At 42.9% G+C, this 11,300-nt stretch overlaps 1 protein-coding gene across 2 annotated transcripts in view; it reads left to right on the top strand.

Moving 5' to 3' along the window:
* Positions 1-11,300, top strand: part of LOC135557800 (serine/threonine-protein kinase PAK 5-like) — a 132,545-nt gene that overhangs the window by 62,134 nt on the left and 59,111 nt on the right. For both annotated transcript variants that reach the window (XM_064991425.1, XM_064991424.1), the window contains exon 2: positions 968-1,191. In XM_064991425.1, the coding sequence (XP_064847497.1) occupies positions 988-1,191 (204 nt within the window). In that variant the 5' untranslated portion in view covers positions 968-987. The remainder of the gene's footprint in view (positions 1-967; positions 1,192-11,300) is intronic.

The following is an 11,300-nucleotide window of genomic DNA, read 5'->3' as shown; positions in this document are numbered from 1 at the left end:
AGAGACAGGAAGAGAATGTTCCTACAGGGAGAGAGAGACAGGAAGACAATGTTCCTACAGGGGGAGAGACAGGAAGACAATGTTCCTACAGGGGGAGAGAGACAGGAAGATAATGTTCCCACAGGGGAGAGAGACAGGAAGACAATGTTCCTACAGGGGGAGAGACAGGAAGACAACGTTCCTACAGGGGAGAGAGACAGGAAGAGAATGTTCCTACAGGGGGAGAGAGACAGGAAGACAATGTTCCTACAGGGAGAGAGACAGGAAGACAATGTTCCTACAGGGAGAGAGACAGGAAGACAATGTTCCTACAGGGGGAGAGAGACAGGAAGACAATGTTCCTACAGGGAGAGAGACAGGAAGACAATGTTCCTACAGGGGGAGAGACAGGATGACAATGTTCCTACAGGGGGGAGAGAGACAGGAAGACAATGTTCCTAAAGGGAGAGAGAGACAGGAAGACAATGCTCCTACAGGGGGAGAGGCAGGATAACAATGTTCCTACAGGGGGAGAGAGACAGTGTGTGTGTGTGTGTGTGTGTGTGTGTGTGTGTGTGTGTGTGTGTGTGTGTGTGTGTGTGTGTGTGTGTGTGTGTGTGTGTTAAACTCTCCCAGTTTGGATACTTGATAACATTTTATTGTACTGCATAAACTACCTAGGCTGTACCATTGATTCTCTCTCCCACATCCACTTCTCCAGCTAGTTACCTCACTGAAACATACTGCAAGAAGGAACATAAAGTAACATAAAGTAAAGGTTAAGGATGCTATAAGTGTTGAAGTGGGAGATATCTTGACTATCTCTTGCAGCCTGTGTCCCAATAACATAGAGTATATCGACTTCATAATGTACTTTTTAATCGAATATAGTGTTTCCCAAATAGTGAGTTTAGACCACTAAGTCTGCTGTGTCTGTCTGTCGGGACCTACTTGTTTTTTTATAAAATATCTCACTGTCTGTTCCCAGGTTTGTCCAGGTTTTCCAGCATGTTTGGGAAGAAGAAAAAGAGGCTGGAGATTTCAGCTCCATCTAACTTCGAGCACCGGGTCCACACGGGTTTCGATGCGCGGGAGCAGAAGTTCACGGGCCTGCCCCAGCAATGGCAGAGTCTCCTGGCAGACACAGCCAACAGGCCGAAGCCCATGGTAGACCCCTCCTATATCACGCCCATACAGCTGGCTCCTATGAAGGTAGAGTACCGGTGGACAAACGGTGCTACTCTGTCTGTCTCTATTCTCTCATTCATGTCTCCTTCCTTCTTTCTTTCCCTCGGATTCTCTCTCTCTTCATCCCCCTTTTTAATCCCCTTTATTATATTATATTTTACCTAATGGGTTGTGAAATGTAATGCTTTTAATTGTATAGAACTGTCTTAATTTTGCTGGACCCCAGGAAGAGTAGCTGCTGACTTTGTAGCAGCTAATGGGGATCCATAATAAATACTTTTCCTTTCTCCTTCTCACTCCCTCCTCATCTCTCTCTCTCCGTCTCCCTCCCTCCCTCCCTATACACACCGGGTGTCCTTGAGCACCAGTCTGGCTCCATTCACATGTTATGAGCTGATATGTTGTCTTTATGTGAAGGGAAGATGGGCAATTCTTCTACGTGGTAGATGTAACATAGTAAATGTAAATCCGGGATGCTATGATACGTTTCAAATTGTATATATTCATTTTTGGAGGTCCATCATCCATTTTGTATGATATGTTATGAACTGCAATTCGTACATTATGTCACCTTATGTTTGTTGTGGCTAATGTTAAGTAGGTGGCTAATGTTAGCTAGGCTAGGGGTTAGGGTTAAGGTTAAGGTTAGAGTTTTGAGTTAGGTAAAAGGGTTAAGGTTAGGGTTAGCTAACATGCTAAGTAGTTGCAATGTAGCTAAAAAGTAGTAAGCCATTGCAAAGTTGCTAATGACCTAATTAAATGCTAGACGTTCGCGTTATATGCCAACCCATCCACCCCGACCAACCACCCTACTTTAGATTTTGCCTTAAGTAACCTTCTGTCTTATGTAACCATACCAAAATAACATATCATACTAATTTAAGTGTACCCGGGTGTACGTTTACTATGTTACGTCTAGTCTATGAGACCAGGCTGTTCCACAACATGTACACGCTTCCTCAAGGCTCAAAGAAGCCATAGACCTTGTTAAAAGATATAGACCTTGAACTTCTGATAGTACCTGAGCTCTCCAGAAATACTAATCTATTCACAGGTTGATTGTTATATTCTTCAATGTTCCATTATTGATCCTGGGAGTGTCTGATACCTCCAGTCACTTACATATCTTTAATTCAGCCAGTTGCACAATTAACTGTTTACAATCGACCTATCATAACTGACTTACCAACGCCTAAGGGGATGATTGGATGGCCATGAAAGACTAAGGTATTTTTGGCCATGCTGATTGGCTAGTGGCGAGCTCGTTGCCAAATGTGCAGATAACAAAAATCGAAGGTACCTTTGGACAAACTGATTGGCTAGTGGCAAGCTTATTACCAAACGTGCAGATAACAAAAGTGCTGCCGTAACTAGTAATTGTTAAGAGAAATTCAATATCCTATCATTTTTCTTGACAAAACAAATCGGATACAATCTCTTTGCAGATGACAGTGTAAAGTGAATTGCCCATGTTTCCTCCTCTGTGACTGTGTTCTGCCTTGTCCCTGAATGTTCCTATGCTGTGTTGTGCTTCAATGACTCATTTATATGCTAGTTTATTCAATAGGGCCAGATACAATTAATACACAGGCAAATTGACTCCTCAACAGTCAGAAGCATTTCACCATCGTGCTTTAGCCTATGCTAGTGTACAGCAGCAGTCCCTGAAGTTGTAATGCCTGTTTATAACACTACTCCTTTAGGAAGCGTCAGAGGGGTTTCTGAAGGGATTCTGTTTAGTGTGTGGCTGCTAGCTGTTGTAAATATGTGTCCTAGACCTATTGGCCCAGCCTGTGGGAGTGGTAGTGTCAGTGTAGCCATTCTACTCTTCTCCTGCTCCGTCTGTGGAGTCCCACTCATACTGCATGTTTGGCCCCCCGGCCCTCAGCCCTCCGGCCCCCCGGCCCTCAGCCCTCACACCCTGTGCTCTGTGTCTCTACACCTGCTTGCACTTTTATTTATTGTCATTCTTCACTGGAAAATAAACTGACATAAGCCAACGACACAACACGGACATACACTTTATCGTTTCAGCAACTGTTTTGATAGTTAATCATCAAACTGAATAGCTGGTGCTGATAGAATAATCGATAAAGAATGTCGTTGATTGTCAACAACAGTGCAAATAATCCTCGAAGCTAAGCACTTAGTCAGAAGAGGCCTTAACGACAGTTTAATATAAATATAATATAGATATTCTCATAGCAGTAGACCATCATCTTAGATAAATGAATAAGCAGCATACGTAGCCTGCTTAGCCTCACTGCTTCTAAACGTACCAGTCTTGAACTGGTCCGTATTTGGCAGTGTTGCATTGCACAACTCTAGGCTACATAGGTAGCAGTAGCTTATTCAAAGAAATGTGGGTATTAACTTCAGCATTATCCGCTACGCTACGCTAGTCTATGAGGAGCCACTGGCATTTGGGAGAATAGGAGCGAGAGGACATGCCATCACAGGATATGACATCAGAAATATATTTAAATACTTCCTGTCCAACCTCAATTGACATTCTAACTCTAACTTAAAAAATGTTTTAGACATCTGCAGCAACTACACAAAAACACTTTTTTTTGTCAAACTTGATCTTTCTAGAACAGAACTGTTGCCATTGGAGATATCTCTGAAGAGGGGAAATAAGACTTTAATTGTGTTGCTCTCTTCACAGATATCTCCAAAGAAAATCCGGTCGGCCGAAACACCCGTGCGAAAAGTATGACTTCTACCACCCTTCACTTCCCTTTTCTTGTTGTCCTTTTTTTAGTCACATACAGTCACAACCACACCGCTGTTCTTCTTTAACTACATCTCTCCAAAACTACCTGTCCACATGCACACTTCCTGTTCTCAAGTGGAAGTAGTGTGTTTAGGTGGCTGGGAGGAGGAGGGGGGGGGGGTTACATAGTACATATTTTATCTCTCATATGCATGACCCCGAAAAGTGGCAATTCTGTATAGGTAGCGGAATGCTGTTCATTTTCTTTTTATTGAGTATTTTTTTCCAAGATGTGCCAGCGTTGATGTGGACATATGGGTGTGAAGTGCATGCTCCCATGGCCTGCTATAAAGAGCAGATATGTGTAAAAATAATAGAATTTTAAATAATTTCAAATACTGCATCTGTGCTTGATTGAGCTTGTCTGTTGCCATGGAACCACTAGAAAAGCCTTGAAAGTGTAAAACTCGCCCACCTGGCCCTCCAGGCAGGGTAAAGCCAAATGCTAAAAATATTTGAAAGATTTCAAATGGTATTTGAACCCAGGACTGATACAGAGCCAGTAGAGAAATAGGTCATAAGGGTTTGCATGTTTTTCAGAACACTCCCTGCCCTACCACATCAACCAACAACTAACTAACCAACTGGCCTGAGCCAGTTCCATTACTCACTCCAGCTCACATACACACAAACACGCACACACACAAACACACACACACACACACACTGCAGCTTTCTCTCCACATAAATGAATGACATATGATGTGCGGTTTCTGTGTCATGAAGGCACAATAAGGCATAATGATGTTTTCCCATTTCAAGAAGAACAGTAGTTAGCCTAGCGGTTAGAGCGTTGTAACCGAAAGGTTGCTGTTTTGAATAGCTGAGCCAACAAGGTGAAAAATGTGACGTGTTTTTCCTGGTAACCTAACCAGGTAAAACTCCGGACCTTATCAGGTATAACGTGGTTAATCTGTTGTAAAAAGGTGTAATATGGGCTACGATGGATCAGCGTTTTTCTAATCAGATCACATGGTTAATAAGAACCAATAGAAAGGCTCTTGGACTTGGGGAGGATGGAAACCCTGCCAAACTGCAGCAACTTTGTACTTGTTCACATGAATTACATTTTAAAGAACGACTAGAGGTGTTTCCTATACAAAGACACAGAGAAAGTGTGTCTTTGTTGGACAATAAAACTCACAGGGCCGAGCTTGCTTTATGCAACTGTAGGACTAATAAAAAATGACCTCACAGTCTATGTCAGCTATTATGTTTATTGATTCCTTCCAGTTAATACGTTTGGATTGAAAACGTCTAGGTAGCCTAGTCAGCCCAGGTTTGAATAGAAACCACATTTGATCCCATTCACATTTTCTCAGAAACGACCGGGCTATAAATACAGTACACAAGGTAAGAGCTTCGTTTACCCTGGCCAGAGGGCAGGGCGCATAGTAGGCTAGACTATGCAGCTGTTGTTAGTAGCCCACAGTTTATCAGACAGCATGTCAGATCTCTAGTGTTTAGGTGTATAGGCTGCTACATTTATGGAAGAGTTTTGGCTTGTCTCTGTTGGGAGTGATGGGTTATCATGCTTGCTAAATAAATACCAGCAACCTGGTCTCAGAGCATTTCATATTATTCTGTACTTCCATTTAGTATGTAATGTTGTGTTTTGTATGGTATGTATTAATTTGTGGATGTCCATCACCCATTTTGTATAATATGTTAGGAATAATAATTCATATTATATGTTTTAAATGTTGAAAACATACAGTATGTTATGAATTTCTAATATATACAATATGCAACGAATTAGCAAAACGTATGATATGTTACAAATTCTAGCTAGGTGGCTAACTTTAGCTAGCACGCTAATGTTAGCTAGCACGCTAGGCTAGGGGTTAGGGTTAGGGGTTAGTGTTAAGGTTAGGGTTAAGTTTAGGAGTTGGGTTAGGGTTAAGGTTAGGGTTAGGGTTAACTAAAAGGGTTAAGGTTAGGGTTAGGGGTGGGTTAGCTAACATGCTAAGTAGTTGCAAACTAGCTAAAAAGTAGTAAGTAATTATAAAGTCTATTATAATTAGCAGTGGTGGAAAAAGTACCCAATTGTCATACTTGAGTAAAAGTAAAGATACCTAAATAGAAAATGACTCAAGTAAAAGTGAAAGTCACCCAGTAAAATACTTATTTGTTTTTAAATATACTTTAGTATCAAAAGTAAATTTAATTGCTAAAATATGGAAAGTAAAAGTAAAAGTAGAATTAATATTAATTATATATTAATCAAAACAGACGACACCATTTTCTATTTAAAAAAATAAATAAATACGGATAGCCAGGGGCACACTCGAACACACAATTCACAAAAAAGCATTTTTGTTTAGTGAGTCTGCCAGATCAGTGGCTATTGCGATGACTAGGGATGTTCTCTTGATAAGTGCGTGAATTTGACCATTTCCTGTCCTTCTAAGCATTGAAAATGTAATGAGTACTTTTGGGTGTCAGAGAAAATGTATGAAGTAAAAAGTATAGATTTTTTTAGGAATGTAGTAAAGTAAAATTTGTCAAAAATATAATTGGTAGAGTAAAGTACAGATATCCCCAAAAACTACTTAAGTAGTACTTTAAAGTGTTTTGTCTTTACACCACAGCTAATTAGCCAAAATTGTCTGTGATGAGATTTGAACTTGCAACCTTTGGGTTGCTAGAAGTTCACGTTATATGCCCATCCATCCATCCATCCACCCACCCTGACCAATCACCCTCCTTTAGTTTTTGCCTTAAGTATGTATCGGTCTTATACAACCATACAAACATAACATATTATACTAAATGGTGTGTCTGTAAAGAATAATACGAAATGCTCTGAGACCAGGTTGCAACCGGAGGAAAGGGGAGTGGGCGTCTTGAGCTTTGTGCGTTGTGCCAGGACCACTTCGACCTGCGATTTCCATTAATCTGATTGGTTAAGACACGCAAAGAGCATGCAGCAGCACTCCAATGTGAAGGACAGAGAAATTGTGGCAGTTGTCAAATCATGAGGCAAAGCGGTCTAAAAACCAGCACTGTGCCCCTCTTTTTAAGGCTTTGCGTCAAAATATATTTAAAACTGAATCAGTGGTGTGACGCTACACCTGATTGAAATGGGCTGTGGCAAGTGTCGCCTCGCCACATGTTTTCCAGAAGACCTGGTCTGTGTGTGTATGTGTGTGTGGCTGAGTTACAGGGTGCCTGTGCTATATGTATCCTCTCTGTGATGGCCTGATGTCCCCTCTGATGTCCCTCTCCCCTGGTCATAATGACACATGACTGATGCTAGTCTACGCCTGGCTGGCAGGCTCCCCCAGCACTGTGTCTAGCTGTGTGTGTGTGTGTCTTCTGCCTGGCAGTCTCCTAGTGCTGTCTCATTAAAGGGATACAGAGTAAAAGGTCAATGTGACGTTTGTGTGTGTATGTGTGTGTGTGTGTGTGTGTGTGTGTGTGTGTGTGTGTGTGTGTGTGTATTTGTACCATCCTCTGTCTGCCAGTCTCCTAGAGTAAAGGGACATAGAGTAAAAGGTCAATGTGACGTTTGAGTGTGTGTATGTGTATGTGTGTGTGCGTGTGCGCACGTGCGCGTGTGCGTGTGTAGGGTTAGGGAGGTCATTGATGCTGAAATAACTCCCATCATCACCCTCTGGCTGGCACTCATAGTTTATTCATTCTCTCCCCTTCCCTCTCCTCCATCCCTTTTCTTCCTTCATCCGTTCCTCTCCTTGCTCCCTTACTTTCGTTCTTCCCCTCTCCCCTACCCCCTCCTCCCCCCGTACTTCCATCCTCTCCTCTTCTCTAGAAGGTTTGGATCTGTATGCATGCACCCTCTCCCCTCTCCCAGGTGGAAATGCTCCATATCTCTAAAAGGAGAAGCACTTCTTTGGTTATTTATTCTGTCCCCCTCCTCCTTCAACCCCCATCCCCAATACATTACATTGGAGCCCAGAAGTAGGCTAACGCTAAGCGCTAACAGCATTTCCATGTTTAAAACATCTCTGTGGAGAGAGAGAGAGAGATGGCTTTGGGTTACAGCTAACATAGAGAGCTAGCCAGGCTGGGTTGTCGGTGGTGGTGAGATGTTTTTTATTCTTGAGCCCACCACCAACCCCTGTCTTCAGAGGACTGTTTTATTACAATGCTTCGTAATATTAAGGTCAGTCATTTTTTTGTATTATACATATTTTTCAATGTTTTATTCTATTTGACCACAAACTGTACTGTGGCAGTGAAAGGGTTAATATTGGTGTGTGGATCATGTAGCTTTACACCCTCATGGTGTCAGATCCTGTCTGTAAGCTTTATACCCTCATGATGCCAGATCCTGTCTGTTAGCTTTATACCCTCATGGTGTCAGATCCTGTCGGTTAGCTTTATACCCTCATGATGCAAGATCCTGTCTGTTAGCTTTATACCCTCATGATACCAGATCCTGTCTGTTGGCTTTATACCCTCATGATACCAGATCCTGTCGGTTAGCTTTACACCCTCATGATGCAAGATCCTGTCTGTTAGCTTTATACCCTCATGATGCAAGATCCTGTCTGTTAGCTTTATACCCTCATGATGCAAGATCCTGTCTGTTAGCTTTATACCCTCATGATGCAAGATCCTGTCTGTTAGCTTTATACCCTCATGATGCAAGATCCTGTCTGTTAGCTTTATACCCTCATGATGCAAGATCCTGTCTGTTAGCTTTATACCCTCATGATACCAGATCCTGTCTGTTGGCTTTATACCCTCATGATACCAGATCCTGTCGGTTAGCTTTACACCCTCATGATGCAAGATCCTGTCTGTTAGCTTTATACCCTCATGATGCAAGATCCTGTCTGTTAGCTTTATACCCTCATGATACCAGATCCTGTCGGTTAGCTTTATACCCTCATGATGCAAGATCCTGTCTGTTAGCTTTATACCCTCATGATACCAGATCCTGTCTGTTGGCTTTATACCCTCATGATACCAGATCCTGTCGGTTAGCTTTACACCCTCATGATGCAAGATCCTGTCTGTTAGCTTTATACCCTCATGATGCAATATCCTGTCTGTTAGCTTTATACCCTCATGATGCAAGATCCTGTCTGTTGGCTTTATACCCTCATGATACCAGATCCTGTCGGTTAGCTTTACACCCTCATGATGCAAGATCCTGTCTGTTAGCTTTATACCCTCATGATGCAAGATCCTGTCTGTTAGCTTTATACCCTCATGATGCAATATCCTGTCTGTTAGCTTTATACCCTCATGATACCAGATCCTGTCTGTTAGCTTTATACCCTCATGATGCAAGATCCTGTCTGTTAGCTTTATACCCTCATGATGCAATATCCTGTCTGTTGGCTTTACACCCTCATGATGCAAGATCCTGTCTGTTAGCTTTATACCCTCATGATACCAGATCCTGTCTGTTGGCTTTATACCCTCATGATGCAAGATCCTGTCTGTTAGCTTTACACCCTCATGATACCAGATCCTGTCTGTTAGCTTTACACCCCCATGATACCATATCCTGTCTGTTAGCTTTAAACCCCCATGATACCAGATCCTGTCTGTTAGCTTTACATCCTCATGATACCAGATCCTGTCTGTTAGCTTTACACCCTCATGATACCAGATCCTGTCTGTTAGCTTTACACCCTCATGATGCAATATCCTGTCTGTTAGCTTTACACCCTCATGATGCAATATCCTGTCTGTTAGCTTTACACCCTCATGATACCAGATCCACAAGGAATATGCTATAGACTTAGCAAGAGCAGATCAATAGGTCATTATGTGTGAACAACTGGTACACTGAGAACAGTAGGATCCAGTGAAGACGTCTAGCGCATTGAGAAGTGTATGTATAGTAATAATACTACTAATACTGGGAGAGACTGTGGGGTAGCTACTGTGGTGTAGATACTGTGGTGTAGATACTGTGGTGTAGCTACTGTGGTCTAGATACTGTGGTGTAGCTACTGTGGTGTAGCTACTGTGGTGTAGCTACTGTGGTGAGGCTACTGCGGGGTAGCTACTGTGGTGTACCTACTGTGGTGTAGATACTGTGGTGTAGATACTGTGGTGTAGATACTGTGGTGTAGATACTGTGGTGTAGATACTGTGGGGTAGATACTGTGGGGTAGATACTGTGGTGTACCTACTGTGGTGTAGATACTGTGGTCTAGATACTGTGGTGTAGCTACTGTGGTGTAGCTACTGTGGTGTAGATACTGTGGTGTAGCTACTGTGGTGAGGCTACTGTGGTGAGGCTACTGCGGGGTAGCTACTGTGGTGTACCTACTGTGGTGTACCTACTGTGGTGTAGATACTGTGGTGTAGATACTGTGGTGTAGATACTGTGGTGTAGATACTGTGGTGTACCTACTGTGGTGTAGATGCTGTGGTGTAGATACTGTGGGGTAGCTACTGTGGTGTAGATACTGTGGTGTACCTACTGTGGTGTAGATACTGTGGTGTAGATACTGTGGTGTAGATACTGTGGTGTACCTACTGTGGTGTAGATACTGTGGTGTAGATACTGTGATGTAGATACTGTGGTGTAGATACTGTGATGTAGATACTGTGGTGTAGATACTGTGGTGTACCTACTGTGGTGTAGATACTGTGGTGTAGATACTGTGGTGTAGATACTGTGGTGTAGCTACTGGGTCAGTGACAGCTGGATATCACTGCAACAGGCCACCCCTTGGCATGTGACGGAGGAAACAAGATCTGGATAGGGGCTGTGTGTGTTTGCGTGTGTGTGTATGTGTGGGGAGTGCTGGGTTCCAGGAGGTGCAGCTGGGTAGAGAGAGTTATGGTGTTGTTGGATGGGGGTTTGCGGGTGGGTATAGGGGGGCCTGGAGCCTGGGCACAGACGAGAGAAAGCAGCAGGTGGGAGAAAGCGTTAGCTGGGCCAGAAGAGAGACGGGGACCACCAGTGTCAGAGAGAGAGCTACAGCACTGGAGACCAACAGGGAAACGATTCATACCATCTCACAGGTGGAGTATTATGGCTGTTGAAGTTGTGTTAACAAGGCAGTGCTGTTGATATGTTGGTAAAGGTTTTAGTGGGTGAATAATTTTGAGGCGGGATATTTTCTCTCTGTCTGCAAACTGAAAGATTGGGGCGTCTTGTTGTTTTAACCTGAGTTTAGGGTCTTCAAACTTGTTGCTTAATTTGTTGTGCGTTGTCTGTGTATTGTGTGGACACTATACATTAGCCTATGTGTTGGCGTGCTCTCTAATTGAGGTAAAGTATTTGGAGGGTTCAAGTATTCCCGTCAGTCCATGGGGTTTTCGTGGGGTTACAGTATATGTTGGTTTACTGTCACCTTACAGTGTCTATGGCTGAAGTTGATGAATTAGAACTTGTTAACTGGCAATGGTTGGGAGAAGTTTG

This window comes from Oncorhynchus masou, chromosome 16 (genome assembly GCF_036934945.1).
Source record: "Oncorhynchus masou masou isolate Uvic2021 chromosome 16, UVic_Omas_1.1, whole genome shotgun sequence".
In the NCBI taxonomy this organism is placed as follows: domain Eukaryota; kingdom Metazoa; phylum Chordata; class Actinopteri; order Salmoniformes; family Salmonidae; genus Oncorhynchus; species Oncorhynchus masou.
Note: the sequence above shows the minus strand (reverse complement) of the source record. Positions and strands in the feature narration are given on the sequence as shown.